General features: G+C 43.9%; 1 protein-coding gene across 2 annotated transcripts in view; it reads left to right on the forward strand.

Annotated features, from left to right (window-relative positions):
- Positions 1-5,533: 5,533 nt before the first annotated feature.
- Positions 5,534-25,979, forward strand: part of NINJ2 (ninjurin 2) — an 87,683-nt gene continuing 67,237 nt past the window's right edge. The window contains exons 1-2 of one of the 2 annotated variants that reach the window (XM_030543083.1): positions 5,574-5,648; positions 10,222-10,258. Coding sequence is in view for 1 of the 2 variants with exons in the window: in XM_030543080.1 (XP_030398940.1) it covers positions 5,616-5,648 (33 nt within the window). In the remaining variant the exon portion in view is untranslated. Of the gene's footprint in view, positions 5,649-10,221; positions 10,259-25,979 lie in introns of both variants that reach the window. The other variant, XM_030543080.1, reaches the window with a different exon arrangement.

A 25,979-nucleotide genomic window follows, 5' to 3' on the forward strand; every position in this document is an offset into this window, starting at 1 on the left:
AAAACAAGACTCTGTGGTTGAATATAAACACAGAAAAATACTAAATCGCAGGTGTGGGAAGAACTGAAACAGTCCCTTTAGTCTTATAATTCATATCTACAGGTTCCTTCTCTCCCTAGCTTCTTCATCTCCTTCTCTTTTCTAAACAAGGGCACCTATCTCTGAGTGGGGACCACAATACCAACTTGCTCGGAGACTGAAGACTGCATCTTGTAGATTGCAATCACCCTTCCCTTGACACATATTTGTATTTTGCCTTTTAAAATTTTCCATCAGATTGATTAGAATCCTTTATTTGGTCTCTATTGATTTCTGCTGGTCTCCATTTGCTTCTACTGGTCTCCCAGTTTGAACTGAAGAATCTGTAACCATATTAACTCATAGCCCCAAAAACCAGTAGCCCAGAAGATTTGTTGCTCTGTTCCTAATCCTAATTGTCATTTGGAATCAGTAAGAGCCAGCTGAAACCATTCAGCTGTAAGTTCCAGTACATATGCAGCCTATGGAAGGTACAGTGTGTGGAGTAGCATGCATTGCATTGCTCTATCTTGATCCAAGCAGAAGGCTTTGCTCACTTCTTCTTCAAAGTACCCAGGGTGACGAGATTTTGCCTATTTTTGAGTGATATCCTCTCCTGACACTGCTGTGGTTCTAATGTCAGCATGAGGCAGGGGCTGGAGCGGCTTCCTTAATCCCCATTTTCCAGGGCAGGTGATGGTCTAGGAAAAATGATAAGCAGTTTGGCATCAAAGTCTTAAAGTGAGGCTTCACCAAGATCTACTGCCCCTAACTGATCACTGTTTCACTTCTCTGAATCCTTCACTGAAAATCAAAACAAAACAAGACTGCAAAGTTTTCTTGGGAATTTCAGGAGCCATTTAGTAACAAGAGATTTATCTGGTAATTGGGAGCTGATCTCTTGCAACCTTGGCCATCCTCACCACAAAATTAAAATACATTTAATTCTGCAGAAACAATCTCTTTCTTGTCTAGTAACAATCCTGGGTCTTCTGTCTGGAAGTAGTGTTTTTCTCTAAAGGGCAGGCAATTCACTCTGAGTCAGACCTCACTGTAATTGTAGACTGAGCCTTGAACTCCCACTATCAATCTACACATACAGGAGCTGCTTTCTCCACTGCCTAGAACCTTGCATTGCCATTTTCACCTTTGTAAAATGCCACCAAATCAGAATCATGCTGCTAGCCTTTTACACTCACTCATCCTGGGTGTGAATGACTACACAAGGTGCACGCAGAGGAAAACTGGACCAAGGGCCTCCCTGCTTCCACACAACCACTATCCATCTCTAGTCTGACTAGATCCTCAGCTAGCGTAAACTGGCATAGTCCCATTGGCTTCATTGGAGCTACAGTGATTTACTCCTACTGAGAATCTGCCCCATAGTCTCACCCTTCCCTACTAGCCAGGTTGAGAACTGAGTCCAGAGCCTAAAGATAAGGGGTTTTGAAAGGTGAACCCTACAGAATTTCATTTCATAAGCTACCTGTGCTGTAATGTAATATCCTTGAACAGGTTAATTTGTAAAACCTTCAGCTCTTGGAAACTGCTTAAGGAGCACAAGCTAATGACATTTTACTTGTCTATTAAAAAAACATTCATCTGGAGCAAGTAGGTGAGTAGAATTCCAGTGTTCTGTCTTAGGGTATGATCAGCCAATGAGAGTTTATTCTTTTGATACAGTGCCTCTATCTTGTTTTCATTGGCTGAGGATCTTTTCACTCGGTATCCTGAAGGGAAAGTTTATGGATTATAAGGCCAGAAGAGACCACTATGAGCATCTAGTCTGAGGCCATATGATTTCCCTGAATTAATTTGTTTGAACTAGAGCATATCTTTTAGCTGGACTTCCGGCAGAATGGGTCTGAACTCAAATACCCCGCTACCTCAATATAATGCCACCCGATATAACACGAATTTTGATATAACGTGGTAAAGCAGTGCTCTGGGGGGGGGGGCAGTGCTGTGCACTCCGGTGGATTAAAGCAAGTTCAATATAACACGGTTTCACCGATAATGCGGTAAGATTTTTTGGCTCCCAAGGACAGCATTATAGCGAGGTAAAAGTGCATATCCTTGGTCCTGTAGTTTCAGTTAAACAATTGAATCAATCTCTTAATAAGAACTGTTGTTTTTCTTCTAACTCTCCATGAGTTTCTTTTCCTCCAGTCAATACAATACAGTCTATATTCCCAATGGCCACCACAGGAGGAACTGATCCTGCAAGTTAATATTCAGACACTTAGACTATGTCTACACTAGAAATGCTGAAGTGGCAGCATTGTAAGCTCTGTAGTGTAGACACTCACTATAGCAATGGAAAGAGTTCTTTCATCACGTAGGAAATCTGCCTCCACAAGAGGCAGTAGCTAGGCTGACGAAAGAATTCTTCCATCAACCTAGTGGTGTCTACACCAGGGGCTTAGGCTGGGTTAACTACATTGTTCAGGGGTATGAGGTTTTGTAGCATAGACCAGCCCTTAGAAGCCTACATCTCATTGAAAGTCAGTGGAACATAGGCTCCTAAATGCCTACATTAATTCTGAAACTGGGACTTAGGCTCCAAAATCACATAGGCACTTTTGAAAATTTTAACCTCTCTAGTATGCCCTACAATATGGGTTATCAGTCTGGGGGTTACAATGCCCCAGAGAGGGCCGCAAATGGGTCGTGATCATCCTCCTTTTCTTTGTGACAAGATTGCAGAGGTTCCCCAAAACTGTTGGAGGGAGAGTCTCAAAAATATTTTCTCTTGTAACATGGGGTCACGGTATGGAAAAGGTTGAGAACTACTACCCTACAAACACACCTGTTCTCTTAGTCAAGGCACAAGATTTAAGGTCCCTCTGGAGCATCATGATGCATCTTAGAGCTCCCAGGGAATGTTTCTGTACCTCCCTAAAGACAGCATGGACTCCTCTCTGCAACCAGCAGTCTCTGCTGGCTAGTGCTGAGGGAACAGGGTCATGGCTTCACCTTCTTACTCAGTCCTGTTGCAGGTACTAGCACCATGAGTGGTACTAGCACCTTAAGTGCAAGAGCTCCCTTTGTACCTGGGCCCTGTGTGAGGGGTGGGGAACAAAGGGAAGAGGCTCCTGTACCCTCTCACCCCATAGCATAAGACCTGGGTACAATCTGGCTCCAAATGGCAAATAGCTCCACAGTCACCTCATACTGCTCTCTTCTCTTTAGAGACTCTTTCCCCACCAAACTCCCCTTTGCATCCTCAAGTGTATATAAGAATTATTCTCTTCTACTCTGTTCAATCATCATTAGTTACACCAACAACCAGCTCTGGAAATCTCTTGTCTTTCTGGTGCATTCAAACTCTGTGCAGTATTTTATGTGCCCTAATTTACACCTTCAGCCATGTTGGTTGTGAAGCTTAAAAGCTTGTCTTTTTCACCAACAGAAGTTGGTCCAATAAAAAATTATCACCTCATCCACCTTTCTCTCTAAGAATTATTAAAGGCATTTTAAAAAGTCATATTTACTCTTCTTTGCAATCAGAAGTAGTGATCAGAAAACCTTTTTTATTACAGTGGGATTTTCCTTTGATGAATTTCATCTTCCCCTGGCAGTTCTGAGAGTTAAATGGAAACAGACCCATTTTCCTGCATGTTTAGACTCATAGCTTTACTATTAATATGATATACAAAAATAATCTCCAAGAGAGATTTTGCTGTTTGAAGTTGTATCATTTTAATGCATTTGGCTCCAGAGGCCCTCAGAGAAGCTGCATAGAGTCATTATTACTAATATGCTCCTGCAGAAAGATTCTTTCATGCTATCTTGGATTTAGCTTTGCTTGTCTGGGAGGACACAGGAGTTACTGTAGGTCTTGCTTAATTTCTCTGGATATTCTGAAAACACAGTTTAAGAGTATTATTCTTTGGGATATCTCCCCGGAGAGCAAAGCAAAAGTTTCAGCATAACACTTAGATAAGTGCTGGAGGAAAACTGGTTTAAAAGACACATTGTTATATATCTTGTGTTCTGGTCTGAAATTAGCTCCGTACTAGTCTTTGGTTGTCTTCTAAAATAATAGCTGGACACTTCATTCAGTTGTTACCACAGAATGATATTGCCGGCCTACCACGATATAGGTAAGATACCTAAGGACAGCAAAACTTTGGCATGAACTCCTGGGTCTTTCCTCACAGACTCTATTCACAAAGAACAAGCTTAACATGAACTCCTCTCAGGAGTAAGTTTGAAAGATGTGGTGGATGTCAGAATCAGATAAATGATTCATTAACAGACTGCGTCTATATATTATAGACATCTTTAAGGAAAATAATTTAGAACAGGTAATTCTTTGTATTAGTGCCTCTGTAATAGTATGCTTATAGGGAAACGGGTAGGCAATACAGAAAGAGATTTCAATCCCTCCCTCTAAATAACAAGAATCGCAAATCACTGCATGTTGTTTTCAAAACTTCTTACGGAGAATTTAAAAAATCAAATGGGAAGCTGCAGTTATGACCGTCTGATGTAGATTAGGATTTAGAAGCCTGTATTCTGACCCCCAACCTGTACATCACAGGGTAAAAGTAACAGTCACTGATTTCCATGCTAATAATTACATGTGATGGACAGCTGACTTTAAAAACGGTTGTTAGATAAGTCTCTTATGTAAACTGATGTAGACAGTAGTCACCTTTTAAGAGAACCAAAAATGTTTTTTAACTTTTTCAGAAGTACATTACAATAGCTTTGACAACTGCTTGTCTTTTTCATGCTTTCACACAAAAACTACATTGCCTGGCTCTCAAGGTACATGATGGGAGGAAAGTTGTTCATATAGATAAGCCACAAGACTGAGAGTAAGATGATCTGGGTTCTAGTCCTGACTCTGCTACAGATTTCCTGTGTGAACCTTAAGCATGTCACTAACATGTACCTCTGTGCCTCAGTTTATCCATCTCTAAAATGGGGATATTATTATCTACTTCACAGGGATATTGTGAGGCTAAATTCATTAATGCTTTGAAATGATGCCACAGAACTGCTAAGCATTAGTGTAATTGTCAAACTAGGCATCCATCTCAGCCTTCTCTAGAGCTTTGCTGTAATGCTGTTCAGCAGTGAAGGAACATGACTTTCTGGCCCAAACCTTCTCAGCCCCTAGTTTTCAAACCATCTTCATGTGGTAGTCCTGATATGAACAGAGGGGCTCTGTGGCTACAGAGAGGTTTCAGGATTGTTGCTAAATGCTCTGTACAATCTGTGCCATGACCCTCATGGTACACTAGCTGCATCACAGAATTCCAGCCTGAGTGATCTCACAGGGCTCAGCTGGACCAAGGGAGTTAGTGGAGATACATAGTGAACAAAACTGTCATAGCAAATCTAAGAGGGATGTTTATTCCATGGACCATTCAGCATTTTGAAGACAAAGAATTTGTATGCCACCCCCTTCTTCCCCTGCACTCTTGTGCCAAGATGGGCGTCTCACATTAGGCAGATGAATAGCAGGTCTGTTTCAGCAGCTGTGCTCATACCCAGAGGAAGCGATATAGAGTCCCTGGGACTGCAGAGTCCCAAGCTACTGTGCAGTCTGTAGAAGACTGCGGAAGAGACCTAAGGGCAAAAGAATGGCATCAGAAGGGGAAATCATCAACCTTCAAGTGAGTCCATCTTGGGGAATTACCAAGAGGGAAGTGGGAGGGTAGAGGGAAGCAGTATCAATTCCTGTCATTTACTCCTCTGTGTTGGAACTGTTCTGAAACATCTTTGCTGAAATTTTCAGCCCCCTTTGGAGGGAAGCTGATTGCAGGTTCATCTCAACACGCTGCTAATGAAAGGGCTTATTAGCTCCTTATTGGGAAGGAGACAAGATGAAAGAAGAACTGCAGAATCTTACTAGAAAGAACTATTTTTGTGGAGAGAGTGAAACACCAGAGGTGGTTAGCGTCCAGGTCTGAGAGGGAAGCAGTGCGTATTTTACTAGCTGTAAGAGTTTGAGCTGTTCCCCTCCTCACAAAGCCCTTCTGTGTTTGGCAGAAAGTGCTCCCAGTCTAGAGAGGAGGAAAAGAAATACATATAGCAAATGCTGAGAGAGAGCACAAGCCGGGCTTTCCTGTGTAGGGTTGATAGAGAAACAAAACGTACTGGTAAAGCTCCTTCAGTCCTATGTGTTTCTTTTTGCAGGTGTTTGTTTTGTAAGAAGGGTGTTTCTTTGGACTCAGTATGTCTTTTAGAAAAGGGCAACTCTCCAAGGGTTTGGAAAGAAGTTATTAGAGATTGAAATCAAACCCCCTGATCAGAAACATTTGCCAAATTTGGGAAAGTTCAGATTCACATCTGCACCTGGCAGCTGGCCCCTTCTCTAGAACTACTCCAAACATAGTCCTAGACTCAACTCCCAGTAGGGTGACCAGACAGCAAATGTGAAAAATCAGGATGGGGTGGGGGGTAATAGGAGCCTATATAAGAAAAAGACCCAAAAATCGGGACTGTCCCTATAAAATCGGGGCATCTGGTCACCCTAACTCCCAGATTTGGGGAAGTTTGAACCAGTATCCAAACTTTGTAGTTGGCCTCCACCTTTAGAGTGGCCTAAGCCAAATTCTTAGAACTGAACAGAGAAAAACCTTAGGGAAGTTTAGATCTAGGTCAAACTCTCTAGAGACTATAATGCAAAGAATTGGCCTGTTGTTATGGAAATCATCAAAGGAGTAATGAAGAGGACTCATTCCCACAATCCCAAAATTTGATAAGAGGGAATGGCAGAACAAAGAGTAACTGGCTGGGGCAGGGGCCTGATGCAGGCAGATTCACAAGGTCACTTCAGCAGTGGAATGAGATGCAGTGCAAGCTCTTAAAGGGCTGGAATGGATGTCCTCAGATACAATATGAGGAAAAAAGAGCCGTATTCAAAGGTAGCTTTGCCAAGTGGTGAAGCTGGATACTGCTATAGATGCTTCTGTTTGATCAGGAAAGAGAGAGGGGTGATCTTTTCCAAAACAAGGTAGAAAGGGTGAAGGCAGAGAGGTATACAAACCAGAATAATTGTAAAGGGAAACAGGTCAAGAAACATAAACTAAAGACAAGCCAAAACCCCTGCATCTGAATCTACCACACTTGGGAAAAATTCAGATTTGTATCTGAGTTTTGTGCATGAACCCAGCCTCCATAACAGGACAAAACAACCCCCTGGATCCAGATACTCCTGACATTCAGAAAAGTTTAGCTCTGCATTTAGATTTGAACCTTGCAGCTTGGGTCCATCTCTAGTGTGACTGAAGAGCTGTTAAGGATCGCTTCAGTCAAGGGAGATAGTATGTGAGCAACTGAGAAGAGAGAGATAGTTTGAATTTCAAAACTAAAATTAACATGTTTGTTTCTGAACCAGGCAAGGACAGGATATCATCCGCTTCTCTGCAAAATCCCACAAGACAGAATGTTTTCCTGAGATTCTCCTAATGGCACCTCATGGGGATTTTGCTAAACCAGACTTCACAAAACTTAGGCAAATATTCATAGGTTCCTGCATACTTGTCACTAGGAAACCTCCTGGATGATACTGGCAAAGGAAAGAGAGCATTATGGATCATGTAGGTGAGGAAGTAGAGGGGTCCTTGGACGGCCAGAGTGTAAAATAGCCTTAAAGGCAGAGCAAAAGAAGCAGGAGATGAAAGAGAGAAAAAAAAGAAGAGGGAAAGATAGTGTATACACTCTTTAATTAAAGGCACTTTTGACAGTACCCCTTGGTTCTTTGTTCTGGCTAATAAAATGCAGGTGTCCACTCTGAAGTCCAACAGCTACAGCCCTGGAGACCCCTGCAGGTATAAGCACGGCACGCTCTGGGGCAATCCCACAGCTGCCGCATGACTCTTTATCTGAAAGAACTACTGTATGCTATTACAGTAGTAGCCAAGAATTCTAACGTACATTTATATTGTTTTCATTTGGTTTTATTTTGTAGGCATTCTATGCCTAAATGGCTGCTCACTGCCAACTAGAATTTTCATAGTGACTCACATTTAGAGGCTTTCCATTTGAGAAAAGAATTCAAAACTTATGATCCTTTAGCCTGCAATGGAGGAGGTATTTAAGATTATGAAGGCTCTAGTGAGAACTGATTAGTCTCCTCTTTTTTTAGCCTGTTCCATAACACGGGAACAAGAGCTCACTAGATGAAGTTAACAGAATAAAAATAAATACTTTTTCTCTCAGCATGTAGTCAGCCTGTGGAATTCAGTGTGTCCTGGAGCAGGTCAGAGAGTTAAATATTATAGCTGGCACTAAATAGGGGACAGGATAATTTTATGACCAATAATAACATTTGGAGTTATGGAAGCTACATGAGGCACTTTCAGATCTCAGCTAGTGGTATATGGACATCAGGAAGATTAGCCCTTCTGCCACCAAACAACACTATATAATTGCTGAGGTACATTGAAAAGGATACCTGCCAACTGTCCCAGTGTAGGAGCCACAGCTGATTTCCTAACAGCAAAGTAGCTAGCATTTCCCACCTTCTTTGCCCCCAAAACTCTCCCAAGTCCAGAGCACTTCTATGGCGTTTATTTTTCAACTCCCACTTCTAGGCACACGTACAAAATATCATACTACACACAGATCCTAAAATGAGACATTGTCAACATGAAAAGTGCTCTATATCAAGCTAGAATTAAATCCCTCCCATCCAGCCAAAACCTGAGTAAACAGATAAAACTATAACCCGAATTCAAAGGTGTATCTGTATTTTTCACCCCAAACATCTCTATTTATGGCTTTCAGATTTTGCCAGCAATGGAAGCTTCATTTTTCTCAATAAAATATTTGGTATTGGCTGTTGACAGGAAGTCAGACTAGGTGGACCAGTTTTCTGATCTGTTATGGCAAATTCCAAGCTGAGATAACTGGGAGCTGAAGCAGCATTTGGGATATTGACATAAACAAAACAAAACCCATCACCAGGCAGCCCATCCTGCCTCAGAGTTGGTGTTTGATACCATGGTGATGAGTCCTTTAGAAATTAAGAGATTGGTGAAATGTATTAGAGTTAGTTGAATACCACAAGATAATATCAGTGAATGTATGCTCCAATTCTGATTGGCCATTCAGTGAGATCATAGTTGCCACCTTATTGTTTGCTATCCATAGATATCTGTGTGAATGGGTTTGAGTTCAAACGGGTGCTCACAGAATGAATGTTGTTCATATTCCTGTGTGAACAATGATATTTGAAGATGACCGTTCTCTGTTCACTTTTGCCAGTTTTTTACATAGCTGTTCTTCTTAAAAAGTTCCAGTCATCCAGTGCATGGGGCAGAAATGATACCTTGCAATCTAAGTGATCGATCACACAGTATAAATAAGAAAGAACGAACACATGAAGTGAGTAGTTTGAGAGCACCCCATAGGCTGAAATTTGCTTGCATAAACGATTGAGTGATTACTTACGAATATCAAGTACATTTCCAGAAATCAGAATGGATTCATAAACAATTTGTAACCAGAAAAAAAAAGAGTTAAATTCATTACATAATTTACTCCCAACTGGTAGTTTGACCAGATCTAGATTAAATAGATTTTAAGGAGGCAGATTAATAGAATTTGCATGACTTAATGAGTGGCAGCTGGGACTTTTCTAAAACATTCACAAAACGAATGGAAAGTCCCACATAAATCATAAATTCTCTCACCCACATCTCACTTTCACACTGTGCCTGATGAAGGAATGTAGTGGGTTTGTTCACAACTGGATGAGACTTCTGTTTATTCTTGTTTTTGTGGCTTCAAGTTTTGACCTCAGGCAGCGTCGTGATTACAAGTTCTCTGTCTGGGTACATAGTTGTCTGCTTCTTCTGCAGGAGTAGCCAATTTGTGCTTTCTAATGCTGCAGAGACTTTTACCCTCATTTAGCAATTTCCAAGAAAAACACCTCTATCCCAATATAACGGTGTCCTTGAGAGCCAAAAAATCTTACCGTGTTATAGGTGAAACCGCATTATATCGAACTTGCTTTGATCTGCTGGAGTGTGTAGTCCCGCCTCCCTGGAGCACTGCTTTTCCACATTATATCTGAATTCGTGTTATATTGGATCACGTTATATCAGAGTAGAGATGTTTGACAATGTGACATTATAGTCCAAGCACTGTTCCTGTCCCAGAGGGCTTCAGTAATGTCATTTGGGCACCGGGCAGAATTATAATACTGTATTTTAATAATGATACTCTGCATTCATACAGATCCTTTCAGGTGAAGATTCCAAGTGCTTTACAAACAGTAAGTAAGCTTCATAATATCCTTGGAAGGTAGGAAAGGATTATCTCTATTTTTCAGATGGAGAAACTCAGCCACATAAGTGACTTATCTAACTGTGTGCGGTAGTTATTCAACAGCAGAGAGAGGAATAGAGCCCAAGAGATCTCCTGTGCCCCCAGCCTCTAACTATTAAATATCATTAACTCAAACTGTGAAATTTAGGAATAAGAACAGATTGTATATAATGAAAAGTCTAGGGTAGGATGGGAGGAGTGTAGAGGGCTAGGGAGAAAATTCACTGTGAAAACACAGCTCTTCTAATGTAGTCAGCAAAACAAGAGATGTGAAATCTGATAGACTGGGGAAAGGGAAAGATCTTATGTCTGTTCCCCAAGTCATAGAGACTGTGATTCTGCGCAGTACTATCCAGGCTATTCTCCAGGCTGCCTGTAACACTAATGCTAGAAGGCTTGGAGACGTGGTGCTAGCACATCGCTGTGGAGAATGGGATTTTTTTACAGCAGTACTAATTTGATCTTTGTTCTCGAATAACGTTGTGATATTTCTCCTCACTCCTACAGATTCCTCCTGCTCCCCCTCTATTCCTCTCCCTGGGTGTGGACAGCAGCTTTACTTAGAATGGAAGGGGCACAATGGAAATTTTTCAAGCACAGTATTTTTTGGGGGGGAGGAGGGGTCTTGAAAAAATTGAACCAGTGCTAAAGGAGATCTAGAAACTGAGAGCATTGTGGAGTGTGATGTGTTCATATACACACACAGATTAGGGGCCAGATTCATCCATGGCGTAACTCCACTAAAATTAGAGGCCTTTAACAAGCATTAATTTGGTCCCAGGTGCTCCACCTCAGGGAGGTTTGGTGAGAGAAAGGTATCAATATTTTAATGAATATTATTGAGGAGTCTTATCCACGTTACTCATTCAGAAGCACAGGACCACAATAGGGTTACAAATGTGCAAATATATACGAGAGTGGAAGATATTAATGGGTATTCTCCGATTATATGCAGAACACACTAAATACTGAATTAATCCTGCTGACTGTCTGTAATTCTCCCTGAAACAATGTGCATGAAGAGGGATCACTGGATACCTGATCTCCCCCAAATGCCACATTCAGAGACCCCATCTGACCATGTTCCCTCTCCTTCTAACCAAATGCTCTCTTTCATTCCCACTGTTAGATATATTGAAATATATAGAGAAATACTGTTAGATGTATTTCACCTTTTATACACTGTGCACATGGGCTCCCTCATTGAGTGGATCGCTGTGCAGCAGAGAATCTGGCCCTCTGTGTCCTGACATTGCATGGAAATTGACAGTGCTGCATTACCCCAATACATCTTTTGCTAGGTATCAATGCAGTAACATTCTCTTCTTGTTTTGTCACCTCCCACATACTAAGTGGAGGTGTTCTGGCACTGTAATGTGATGGGAGATCCTCGAGGATACCTAACTGCAGGAGGGAGTGGTGTTTAATGTTACAGTAGGTGGGACTTCTGATCATTTGTGGGCATCATAGAATCCATAGCATTCTTTGGAAGTTATATTGGGCCAAACCCTCAGCTGGTGTAAATTAGCATAGCACTACTCAAATCAATGGAGTTTTGCGAATTTACATGACTTGGGGATCTGGCCCTGCTGTTCTGGCCAAAGTGCAACAGGGGTAATTATGTTCTCCTACCTAAACTGCCTCTGCAGTTTCTGCTGGAAAACAGACTCTTGACTTCCAGTCCTTAAATGTTGTATAAGGCTACTGTGTGCTGTTAAACAGCCACTCCACTTAACCCTAGGGGTGGATGGAGTGAATATCCTGTGTCAAGCTTGAAGATTAGTTTATAAAGTACTTTGTGATGAGAGTGCTACTGTACATGAAAACAAGATGTTATGTTTACTCTGTGCTGCCAAGCAACAGTTTGAATAATCCGTGGCCTCACTCATGGGTAAGATTAGCATAACTCCTGCTACTACCAGGACCAATATTAGAGGAGGAAAAAGTTAATGACTCAACACAAATGGTACCGTGAACTTTCCCTCAGGTACAGTGAACTTTCCCTCCAGTGCCTGTAAAGGTCACTTGCCATGCTGTAAATTACTCAAGTAAGAGGAAACAGATCCTGAAGATTCTTAAACTTAAGCCATGCTGGTAATGAAGTCTGACCCCTGGCCTGCCTGAGTGGAGGACTGAGCAGGTGTAGCTGTTACATAAGCAATGTCCCTCTCTATGCAATGGAAAGGGCTAGTGATGAACAAGCCTCACAGGGTTTGGATGAAGATCCAAACATTGTATCTACGCAGGTTTCTAAAAAGTAACCTACCTCTCAGAGTGCCTTCAGGTGCCAAATCTGTCCTTAGGGTAACTCTACTGAAGTCAATGGAGTTACCTCAGGGATAAATTTAATCCCTTAAATCTGAAATTCATGCAACAACAGGCTCTCTCAGGAGGTTGTGGATGCCTTCTTAGAACACCCTTCTTTATAGTTATTAAATATATATATTGCAGTACTGCCTAGATACTTCAGCCAGATCAGGGCCTGATCATGCAAGGCACTGTACAAACATATAATATATGCACCAAACAGTTTTTGTGAACCCTTTGCATAATGACCGGTGCAAGATCCCTTCTCAACTCTAGCCAATATGAGGCACAAGATGACAAACTAGAGCAGTTTAGTCTGTCCCTGTTCTACAGTATCAGACCCATGAACCCAATCCTGCTCCCACTATGTTTGTACAGCTCTGAGCACTCAGCCAGAGCTCATTATATAAAAATACTATCATCTGCTTCATTGCCTCACAAGTTCTCCTATCCCAGCCAGGATCCTGAAGTGAACAAAACCTTTTATGAACATTTCAGAACCACCAAAAACACTTAGTTCAGCTCTGGAACTAGAAATAGGCAAAGGTTCTGGGAGTTTACTGTATAATAATCTGGAGTAATTTACCCACTGCTAAAGAGGACAAAGGTGCGGCTGAGTCATCACGATGCCTTGGGCCAGGGGGATTCCAGAAACGGATCATATCCAATGCTGCAACATTCCCCAGGGTGAGCAAAAGCAGTCCTTGTGGATGTTGTGGCATAGGGTGTTGATACCCGACGAAGTGGGTATTCACCCAAGAAAGCTCATGCTCCAATACATCTGTTAGTCTATAAGGTGCCACAGGACTCTTTGCTGCTTTTACAGTGTTGATACTAAAATCAGCCAATAGGATGAATGAGATGGAAGCACATGCTTCTTTGTCAGCAGTGCTTTCTGTGGACAAGGGGATCCTGAAATGTTTGGAAGCATGCAGGGTGAGACACAACGAGTTTGGGGAATGAAAGCATGTTAAGAATAAAATATAAGTGTTTTTCTTGGTCTGTTGTTAAAACTCACAAGAATGGAGGAGGAGGTAGTGGAGGGGGATGAAAAGCTTGGGAGAACCACAAAAACAGCAGGTGCATGGAAAGAGAGATGAGACACTGGGGCTGAAGGGGCAAGACAAACCCATGTGATTCTTGGGGAGAGGAATGGGGATGCCGAGGGCCTTTGCATTGAGTGGTACCATTTTCACGCAGAAAGAGGCAGCAAGTCTGCACAGCTGCACCATGACCATGAATGAGGGGCAGCTTAGAAAAACAAGGTCAGCTGACAGGCAGAGTAAATAGGCATGGGGACAAAAACATTCCCTCTTCCCTGTGCTCTTCCCTCCAGCCCATCCTGGTTTGTTTGGCAGCTTTTGTAGGTCAGTGGCCTTTGGTATTTTATTGTTTAGTTTTAGAGACTCCGCCTCAGCACACGGTAAGCAGGAGGCAGTCCAAAGCCACTTGGGAGCTCCCTTCCCTCAGAAGGGGCAAAGGAGAACACATGGCCTGTGAACTCCCCCACCTGCTCACAGGAAGGAACATTACAAGGCTGACAGTCCAAATGCCAAACAGCGAATGAGCCCTTGATTTCTGCTTAACATCACGGGGACAGTTGTATGCCTCTGAACTGAGGGCCAGCCTGTGGTAAAGTCCCCTTTAGGGAAGCGGTGGCCAACCTGAGCCTGATAAGCAGCCAGAATTTACCAATGTACATTGCCATAGAGCCACAGTAATAAATCAGCTCCCACCCTCTAGCAGCCCCGCAGATCAGTGCCTCCTACCATCAGCTGTTCTGCATACGCAGGACGCTATATGGGGGACGGGGAGGAGTGAGGGCATGGCAGGCTCAGGGGAAGGATTAGAGTGGGGGCAGGGCCTGGAGCAGAGCCAGGGGTTGAGCAGTGAGTACCCCCTGGCACATTGGAAAGTTAGCATCTGTAGCTCCAGCCCTGGAGTCAGTGCCTATACGAGGAGCTGCATATTAACCTCTGAAGAGCCACATGTGGCTCTGGAGCCACAGGTTGGCCACCCCTGCCTTTAGGAGGTCTCACCCACAGCACCAGCATGGAGTGTAGCCGTCTCTGTTTTTTTCCAGATGGAAAAGCAGCTCTCCTCAGGCTCCTCCATCCTCAGTGTATCCCTTAAGAGCTCCTCCATGCTCCTGCTAGCCCACCACGCGGCCTCTGCCTCCATATACAGAGACCTATGGTGCAACCCCGCTGGGCTCCTCATTATTCAGTGCCAGTCGGTATGAGTAGAAGAATGGGTTTTGTTCAGCGTATAATCATAAGCCTAAGCATGGCTATGGTGATTTCCTGATCGTCCAGCTAAGATGATGAATTGTGATCTCAGAATAAAATAAAACAAATCTTCCCCAGAGCTGATGGTTTTTGTCAGTAAATGCGTCCTTTGTAACTTACAAACCAAAGCAGATTAGCCAGAATGGGTAAGAAATGGTGTCCCTAGCCTCTGTTTGTCAGAGGATGGAGATGGATGGCAGGAGAGAGATCACTTGATCATTACCTGTTAGGTTCACTCCCTCTGGGGCACCTGGCATTGGCCACTGTTGGCAGACAGGATACTGGGCTGGATGGACCTTTGGTCTGACCCAGTATGACTGTTCTTATGAATGATACTCCATATTGGTTTCCATGTCTTTCCCTAACGAGAACTGCACTTTATTGTCTACATCAGTCTGGACCTCTCCTCAATTTCCACATTCTCCCAGTTCCTAAGAATTGAGATGCTGTACCCATTCATCTTCCCAACTAGAGATGTATATGCTATGGTAATACAAATAATATATAATAATCATCACCTACCCTGCCATCCCAACAATTTAAACAAGAATTTAACTATCTTCATCTTTCTTCATGTTCTTCTTCTGTGAGCCAAACTCTTATGCTCGAACTGCCCCCTAGAGTGCATAATCCTTTTACTAGAGCCTGTCTCAATTACACCAAGACCCCTTTTATAGTAGGTGTCATTTACATCCACTTTAATACCTCTTTACACTGTTAGAATGGTGTAAAGTCACCTTAGTGTAACTGAGAATCAGGCTAATTTTCGGTGCGAGTCTCTGTGTTAGCGCCTGTCCTCTACCCTTAGTTGGATCTCAGGTGCCTAGACGGTATGCTGATGGGTGCTCTAGAAATACATATTTAGATGGACAGCAAGTCTCTAAGTCCCTTCCCTCAGCACCAGCTTTTGTGCTTCTTGCTTCCTTCCCTGCTAGAGCTGGGCCCATCCAGTTTTCACAGCTTCTGAAAGAGTGGCTAAATCTGCTGCAGTAGCCACTAGATCTAGGGGATGTAAGACAATCTTTCCGAAGACTGGTGACATATCTCAGAAGTTGTGGTTTCTACACCTGCCTCTTCAAGAGAGGTGCTAGCTCTCATTCTCCATGGCCTAAATGCATACTGTGCAAAGTGGATGTCATGAGCTATCATTCTGATTCTGTAGCATTTTATCCCCACTTTGTGCAGGTGTTAATGACGGCAGCAAGGGCAACGCAAGAAAAAAAATCAGACCCATTGTGTTAATTTCAGCAAACAATCTGGACCAGAATTTTCAAATTTTGCCCCCCAGCAAGGCCCCAAGATTGCTATTTAGGCACCTAAATAAAGGAAGTAGAGGGACCTGACCCCCAAATCTGCAGCTGTCATGATCTCCAGTGAGAGCCAAGGGTGCTCAGAAACTCTGAAAAAACAGGCCACTTGTTTGGGTGCTTGATTCTGGATGTAGGGGCATAACTTGGAGCCAACATTTTCAAAGTTGTCTGGTTAAACTGGTCAGGGCTTACTTTCTTGTCTGTAAAATGATGATAACATCACTTACCTGCCTCACAGGGAAGTGAAGAGCCTGAGAGCTCATATTTGTAAAGCATGTTGAGAACCTTAGCTAAAAAGCACTACCAAAGGGCTAACTATTATTATACAAAGTGCCTGCAAAAATCTGTCTGTGGGGTATACCGTCACGTACAGATGGAGGTATGTCCACAAGTGCAGGATTTGTGCTGGTACAAAGGGTGCATGGGTGTTTTTAGTGGCATATTCATTGGGTCCACATTTGAAAATATGGCTTGGGAGTCAAATGTGTATAAAAACATCTCTGGAAGGATGGGATGTTCCTGAATCATCTGTACCTCATAGCACTCACCAGCACTATCATTTTGGATAGCCCCCAGGCTGGGACTATGTAATAAGGAGTGTGAGAACTATGGCTACAGAAATCTGAGACTAGTTTCTTTTTGCCTGGGAGAAGGATACACTCATGGACGCTGCAAGAGATTTGCATGTTAATGGCTACAGTTATAACTCATTGCAGCTTGTACACTAGGCAAGTCATAATTCCCTGTCATGTTACATAATGAAGTTGTGTGATGTTATAATTATGGTTGTAAAAGCGTTTCTATCCTGAGCTCTTATATTCATGCACTTATAAAATTTCCCCCCAAATAAAGCCCTTTGGAATGAAATTTCTCATGCGTATTCTCAGCTCAAAGGTAAATTGATTCTGGAAAGTTTTGTGAAATCCCATCAGCTGTTTTTGAGTGATCATAGCATGAAAAAAAGTTGTTGAGTTTTGGTTTCACCATTTAAAGATATTTTCAGGTTTTTACTTTGCACACAGATACCGCAAATATAGCATTTTTTTAAAGATCCCAAATTCACCACAAGCTTTATTCCTCTGAAAGGACTTGTTTTTCTTCAATAGAAATGAAAGTGAAAGTACTCACCGTCACTATACTGTGTCTTTGTGTTGGAAGGATTCCTATTCACAGGCAATAACACAGTAATGCTTTACTCTTCCATAGCATTTTCTATTCCAAGATTTCAAAGCTCTTTGAAAACATCAGTGAATTCAGCCTCACAATTCCCTTATGAAGTAGGAAGTCTTTTTATCCCCATTTTATTGATGGATAAACTGAGGCACAGATGGATTAAATTACTTTCCCAAGATCACACAGAAAGTCAGTGGCAGAACTAGAAATGGAAGACAGGTCTTCTATCACCTAGTCATGAGTTTTAAACAACATATAGTGTGATAGATTTTCTTAAATAAAGCAGTAGCACCAAGGAGGCAATCTGCTTTGAGCTTTGGCATATGGCTTGGGATTGATTAATATTTGGTGGTCCTGGTGACAGTATCAGTTTTTGAAAAAATTATTATTTTTTTAATCCATCACCATAGTATCTGGGCACCTCACAAAACCTATAGTGAAATATTAATTGAAGATCTCAACGAGAGGCTGAACATAGCACTCTTCTGCTACCCGTAGCAGAGCTTTACCAGTCAGCTGGGAAGCAAACATAGGGCTCGTCTACAGATAAAGCGCTGGAGCTGCAATACATCTGGTCAGCATAATAAAACCACCTCCATGAGAGGCAGTAGCTATGTGGCGGGAGAAGCTCTCTCGCCGACATAAGCACTAGTGTGGACAGCACTATGTCACTGTAACTTATGTCACTCAGGGGGGCGGTTTATTCACACACCTGAGCAACATAAGTTATGCCGACATAAACTGTAGTGTAGAAGAGCCTTAGTAAATTGGAAAGGCACAGAGGTGTGTCTTGCACCTTTTTTGTGGCCAGATTCATGCTTAACCATATTTCTGCAGGGAGCGATTCCAAAGCCTTAGTATAACTGAGAATCAGGTCTCAAGTTGGGGAGGAAGGAAACCTTCCAAAGAATAATCAGTGCCCTCCCATCTTCCCAAGTCTGCAGACAGATGAAATTATAGCTATTTAAAAAGGTGTTGAATGCCCCCATCCATCTCACTACAACATAATGATGATTATTTAATTTACCACATTTATTTCACTGTTGATCATTTTACCATCTGGCTCCCTTGGGATAATAGGTAGAGGCCCTGTGCTGATTTGGCTGTTTGCTCCAACCCTCCTCCTTTGTCCCCCTCCCTCTCCCTCACAGTCTCTTCACCTCAGCTTCACTCCACACTAGTGACCGGCCCCTCTTGCCCATCCCTCCCCTTCCCTGTCTCTCTCACCCTCCTTCCCTTTCTATGTAGCTGATCCCCTCCTAGGGAAATACAGCCCAAAAAAATTAATAATCATGGCACTAACATGACATTTGCCACATTATTCACTCTGCTTGTTTGTTTTATCCCTTCCCTGTGTCTCTCTTGCTGTGATGGGGCACATAGGCCCCACATAGGCAGCAAGGGGATTAATGAGGCATCAGGCTCACTCTAGCAACCAGAGGATTAAGGAGCGTCTGTTGGCCCAACTCTGCTACATATGCAATACGCATCAGGCATGGAGAGGGGCATTAAAAGGAGGAGACCTAGCTCAGCTCAGGGCTGAACAGGGAGGAGTGCACAGCTCTGCTTCGTCCTTGATGAAAGAAGCCTGGTTCAGCCAAGATCCTGAGACACTGCTCCCTGGACAAGCCTCCCACTGAATGGGACAACTAGACTCAGGAAGACTGATAAGAAAAGGACTAACTGAGACAAGCTCTGTGCAGAAGGGTGAGGTCTGCCAATGAATCCCAAGACTAGCCTGATTTTGAGTTCACTGGTTTTCCTTTCATGCTAGACCCTAATACCCCAGAAGAGGTCCTTAAATCATGATCTGAGGACTTCAGCCATTCAGCCAGTCAGAGATTATGGGCCCATTGCAAGTGTGGGTGGGTGAGGTTCTCTGGCCTGCCACGTACAGGATGTCAGACTAGATGATCAGGATGGACTCAAGTGTGCCATAGGCAAGCACCATAGCAATGGACCTGCGAGGAGCAATACTTAACTGTTGGGGACCTGCAGCAGGGTGAGCTGCCCCAAGGTGGGCCACAGGAGGGGACTGCTTAGGCAGCCTGGTTACACTTGTTTATTTAGATGATGTCGCCTAATTGTTTCCTTGTACTCTCCCATCTATGGTCTCTTGCCATATACATTAGACTGTAAACCCTCTGGGGCAGGAACTGTCTGTTCTGTTTGCACTTAGCACAATGGTATGTGACTGGGGCTTGGAGGTGCTACGATAACACAGATTACAATAAAATGCCACTTGTGATACATGGAATCTATGGCCCTTCTTAAACAGAAGGCATTTAATAAAGAAAAACATAGAAATACAGGCACAAAGAAAGGGATTTCCACACATGAACTCCAGATTTTTCTGGTTTGTTGACCAGGTACCACACCCTGTCTGGAACTCTGTACAGCACAGCGAAACAGCTAGTGACTGAGTAGTGTATTGCAAGTAAACAGAATATACCACCATTTTTTTTTCTCTTGTTCAGACTAGCTTTGACCTCTTGTCTTGATGTTCATGTGCTAGATTCTTGGGAGCTGGGGCTGGGCTGATTCCTTAGGCAGACCCCATTTTTGGCATGTAATTGTGAAAAAGTTGCTTGAGGAATATACACCATTTCAGTCTCACTGGTGAGTTTTGTCAAAAGGCTCTTGCTTTGACATGGTGGCTCCACATATATTTCTAAGGAATTTGGAGCTCTCACAAACTGTGGTTCTCCCTCTGGTGTTTGCTGTTCAGCTGCTCAGCAGCTTAACCTTTAAAAAACATTGTGAAGAGGATCATGGGCACCAACTCCATGGTGCTCCGGGGCTGGAGCACCCACAGGAAAAACAGAGTGGGTGCTCGGCCCTCACTGGTAGCCCCATTGATTAGCTCCTACCCTTCCCCCCAAGTGCTTTCTGCACGCTGGCAGGTCCTGCCAATCAGCTCCTCCCTTTCCCTCCCAGTGCCTCCTGCCCACTGGGAACCAATCAACTGTTCAGCAGCATTCAGGAGGCGCTGGAGGGGGGAGGAGTGGGAGCAAAAAAAGGCAGTGGAGGGAGCCGAATGGGGCAGGGTGGGAAGATGCAGGGTAAGGATGGGAATTTGGGGGAAAGGGTGGAGTGGGGCCTGGAGTGGACTGGGGGTCAAGAACCACCTGGGAATTGTGGAAGTCAGTGCCTCTGAAGTGGATTGATTACTTGTGAAAACTGTCAGCCTATTTAAATCCTGGGAATGGTGGGCAAAGCCCACCAGAACAACAGAAACCCCCTTCACAAATGCAGGCAGAGCCTCAGAACTTAACTGAATAGAGAGACAAAGAATGAAAAAACAGGGCTAGGGTGCAATCTGTCTGTCTTCTGCGAAAGGCGGGTGTGAGCCTTCAGGAACAAAAGGCCCACCTCCCTTGGAGGAGGCATGGGCCACAGGATGAGGAAACTACTAAATATAGGGGGCAAGAATGACAAAACAGCGACATGGGGTGATGGTTGGGCAGACCTGGAGACTGAAATTCTCTATCCATAGAAAAGGGACAGCACAAACTTCCCCATGATACCCTGCCAATCAGCCACTAGCCTGAGCTGGAGGGACTCTATTAAGAGTGGGAGGTTAATTTAGTCAGAGTCTGCTGCAACAAAGGGTACAGTTAGCACCAACTGTGCTGTGGATGATGTTACAGAAGTGCTCTCTGTCTGTATCTTTACACAGAGTTCCTAATAACCACTAGGGGCTGGACTCATTTCACAAAGGCCACTGAAGAACAGATAGCAACAGCTCTTGGTGACTACCGGCTTGAATCCGTTTTCAGCTGGTGATGTAGAGTTAAATGGCTCAGAAACCCATTACCAGCCCGCTGAGCTTTCTCTGGCGATGAACCTCAAAGCACACTTCAGAGCTGCTGAGCTCAGTCAGCATTATAAGATTTACTCTCCGTGCAAGTTGAGTGGGAAAACAGTGTTTTGCTGGGAACTAGTAATGGGGGAACCGTCTCAGAACTCTGGGAGTAGGACCACTGTGTTGGTGAGTTCAGGTGTTTACAACTCGGGTGGGGCAATGCTGATTTTAATAGGTCATTTTAAATCATTTCCTGTTGGCTCATTCCCACAATGTATAAACTGCAACATTATATCTCCTATGGGAGAAGCTGACTCAGCCACTAGGCTGGCTGCAGAGAAAGGTGTTTGTCTAGCAGACTAATACACCCATGGCAACCAATGGCAAAAAGCAGAGAAGAGATGCACCACCACTTGGGCACGTATGAGAGAAATCTACTCCTCTTTACTGTTATCTGAGTGTAATTCACTTTCTTGTCTGGTTCACTCCCTCTATTTTCTCCCTGTCTGATGAGAATTAGTTTCTCACTGGGCTAAGAGTAAGCAGTATCCTGTCTGTCTATTAGTAATGTGCCCAACATCATTGTACCTGCACCCTGAAGTGGCTTCTGCTTTTGTTTACTTTATTAAATGTCACAGACATATTAAAAAGGGAAATGCACATGCTAAACTCAGACTGGTTAAAATGGTTTTGGACTGTTATCTTGGAGTTAAAACATAAAGTGGGAGCAATGAGCCCTAGGTTCTACTCCATACTCTGCCATTGATCATGTCACTTAATTGTTTTGTGTCTCAATTTACTGTGTGCATGTTTGAGTACCTCTACATTATAATCAGAGGACAGATTGCAACTTGGATAGACATGCTTAAAGATAGCTTTAATAGCTAGCACAAATACCAATAACAGGGGGAAGATGCAGTGGCATAGATGTTGGCATGGGCTAGCAACACCAATAGGTACCCAGGATTCTGGGCAGGTCTGTGCAGCCTGTGCTGCTGCATCTTTGCCACTATTTTCAGAAGTGCTAGCTAAATTATAGCTAGCTCAGGTATGCCTGCATGAACTGCAAACCACACTTCCAATTCCATGGTAGGCATACCCTAAATGTGTGTACATGTACTTATAAAGAGTTTTGTGATCTTCAAATGAAAGGCACTATACATGTCCAAAGTGTAAGTTATCATAACCTAGTCCCAGATTTGGACCTTAGTGTCCAAAATATGGGGGTTAGCATGAAAACCTCCAAGCTTAGTTACCAGCGTGGACCTGGTAAAGCTGCCACCACCCAAAAAATTAGAGTGTTCTGGGGCACTCTGGTCCCTCCCAAAACCTTCCCTGGGGACCCCAAGACCCAAATCCCTTGAGTCTCACAACAAAGGGAAATAAACCTTTTCCCTTCACCCCTCCAGGTGTTCCTGGAGAGATACACAGAAGCAAACTCCGTGAATCTAAACAGAGGGAGTCCACCCTCTCTTTTTCCAGTCCTGGAAACACAAGCACTTCCCTCTTCACCCAGAGGGAATGCAAAGTCAGGCTAGTAAATCTAACACACACAGATTTCCCCCTGACTTCTTCCTCCCACCAGTTCCCTGGTGAGCTGCAGACTCAATTCCCTGGAGTTCCCCACTAAAGAAAAACTCCAACAGGTCTTAAAAGAAAGCTTTATATAAAAAGAAAGAAAAATACATAAAAATGGTCTCTCTGTATTAAGGTGACAAATACAAGGTCATTTGCTTAAAAGAATATTGAATAAACAGCTTTATTCAAAAAGAATACAATTCAAAGCACTCCAGCAACTATAGACATGTAAATACAAAACAACAAACCATCTTTGAACTCACAACTTGGAAACAGAAGATTAGAAAGCAGGAGACAGAAAAAATCACTCCTCATAGCCGAGAGAGTACAGGCAGAAGACCCAAGAACAAAGGACTCACACACAAACTTCCCTCCACCCAGATCTGAAAAAGTCTGGTTTCCTGATTGGTCCTCTGGTCAGGTGTTTCAGGAACTTCTTTCTAGGTGTAAGAGACATTAACCCTTAGCTATCTGTTTATGACACGCTCCCCAAACTGCAGACAGTGGGGAAGCTCACTGGCGGCGATTTCCTTCTAGAACTGTAAAATAAACAGATTAATACAACACATGCACCTTTACATATACCACTAAGTATATACTAACAGACTTCTACATTTTAAGAACACTTTTTAACTACTGGATTCTGGGAAGCTCTCACGGGAGAGTGCATCAGCTACTTTGTTAGAAGCTCCTGTGATGTGCTGAATTTTAAAATCAAAATCTTGTACAGCTAAACTCCAACGAAGAAGTTTCTTGTTGTTCCCCTTGGCAGTATGAAGCCACTTTAGTGCAGCATGGTCAGTTTGTAGCTGGAACCGCCGTCCCCAAACATATGGGCGTAGCTTTTCCAGGGCGTACACAATGGCATAGCATTCCTTTTCACTGACAGACCAGTGACTTTCCCTCTCAGACAGTTTCTTGCTGAGAAACACGACAGGATGGAAGTTGCAATCTGTTGCTTCCTGCATGAGAACTGCTCCTATACCACGCTCAGATGCATCCGTGATTACTAGGAATGGCTTGTCAAAATCCGGGGCCTGAGTACAGGGTCAGACATGAGCATCGCCTTAAGCTGGGTAAAGGCCTTTTGACACTCATCAGTCCACTTAACGGCATTTGGCTGGGTCTTTTTGGTCAGGTCGGTCAGTGGGGCAGTGATTTGGCTGTAGTGTGGTACAAATCGCCTATAGTACCCGGCCAAGCCTAAGAAGGATTGGACCTGTTTCTTTGACCTTGGGACAGGCCACTTTTGGATAGCATCCACCTTGGCCTGTAGGGGGTTTATGGTTCCTCGACCCACCTGGTGCCCCAGGTAAGTCACTCTGTTTTGGCCTATTTGACACTTTTTGGCCTTAACAGTTAGTCCGGCCTGCCTGATGCACTCAAAGACCTTTTCCAGGTGTAGTAGGTGTTCAGCCAGGAGTCTGAAAAAATGGCCACATCATCAAGGTAGGCAACTGCAAATTCTCCCAGTCCTGCTAGTAGACCATCTACCAGCCTCTGGAAGGTGGCAGGTGCATTTCGAAGGCCGAAAGGAAGGACATTGAATTCATACACCCCCGCATGGGTGATGAATGCTGACCTCTCCTTGGCAGGTTCATCTAGCGGTACTTGCCAGTACCCCTTGGTTAAATCTATTGTAGAGATGAACTGGGCCCGTCCCAACTTCTCCAATAGCTCATCGGTGCGTGGCATTGGATAGTTGTCTGGACGAGTTACCGCATTTAGCTTACGGTAGTCCACACAAAAGCGTATTTCCCCATCTGGTTTGGGTACCAGAACCACTGGAGATGCCCATGCACTGGTAGATGAGCGGATTATACCCATCTGTAGCATGTTCTGGATCTCCCATTCTATAGCAGCTTGGGCATGAGGAGACACCCGGTAGGATGGGGTTTTAATGGGGTGAGCATTACCTGTGTCAATGGGGTGGTATGCCCGTTCAGTCTGTCCTGGGGTGGCTGAGAACAATGGGGCGAAGCTAGTGCACAGTTCCTTTATTTGTCGCCGCTGCAGATGTTCCAGGGTGGTTGAGAGGTTCACCTCTTCCACGCCACCGTCTTTTTTCCCGTCGTAGTAGACACCGTCAGGCCACTCAGCATCATCTCCCTGGACTGTAAACTGACAAACCTGTAAGTCTCTGGAATAGAAAGGCTTGAGAGAATTAACATGGTACACTCTGGGCTTTAGTGAGGAATTGGGAAATGCTATGAGGTAGTTCACAGTTCCCAGGCGCTCTTGGTCCGTGAATGGCCCTTCCCATGATGCTTCCATCTTATGGGCCTGTTGTGCCTTCAAGACCATAACCTGGTCACCTACCTTGAAGGAACGTTCTCTGGCATGTCTGTCATACCAGGCCTTTTGCTCTTCCTGAGCATCCTTTAGGTTCTCTTTAGCAAGGGCTAAGGAGTGTCGGAGGGTGCTTTGTAGGTTGCTTACAAAGTCCAGAATGTTAGTTCCTGGAGAAGGCGTAAACCCCTCCCATTGCTGCTTCACCAACTGTAATGGCCCCTTATTCTCGTGACCATACACAAGTTCAAACGGCGAAAACTCTAAACTGGGATGTGGTACAGCCCTGTAGGCAAACAGAAACTGCTGCAACACTAGGTCCCAATTATTGGAGTATTCATTGACGAATTTATGTATCATGGCCCCCAAAGTTCCATTAAATCTTTCCACCAGGCCATTGGTTTGATGGTGGTACGGGGTGGCAACCAAATGGTTCACCCCATGAGTTTCCCACAGTTTTTGCATGGTCCCTGCCAGGAAATTAAATCCTGAATCAGTAAGGATGTCTGAGGGCCAACCGACCCTGGCAAAAATGTCTGTTAGGGCCAGGCACACAGTGTTAGCCCTGGTGTTGCCTAGAGCTACTGCTTCCGGCCATCGGGTAGCAAAGTCCACGAAAGTCAGTACATACTGCTTTCCTCTGGGTGTCTTTTTTGGGAAAGGACCCAGAATATCCACAGCTACTCGCTGAAATGGGACCTCAATTATGGGGAGTGGCTGGAGAGGGGCCTTGACCTGGGCTTGAGGCTTTCCCACTCTTTGGCATACCTCACAAGACCGGACATACTTGGCAACGTCCTTGCCCATCCCCTCCCAGTGGAAGGACTTCCCCAACCGGTCCTTGGTTCTGTTCACCCCAGCATGGCCACTGGGATGATCATGGGCTAAGCTTAAGAGCTTCCCCCGGTACTTAGTTGG

The sequence above is a fragment of the Gopherus evgoodei genome, chromosome 1 (genome assembly GCF_007399415.2).
Source record: "Gopherus evgoodei ecotype Sinaloan lineage chromosome 1, rGopEvg1_v1.p, whole genome shotgun sequence".
Taxonomy (NCBI): domain Eukaryota; kingdom Metazoa; phylum Chordata; order Testudines; family Testudinidae; genus Gopherus; species Gopherus evgoodei.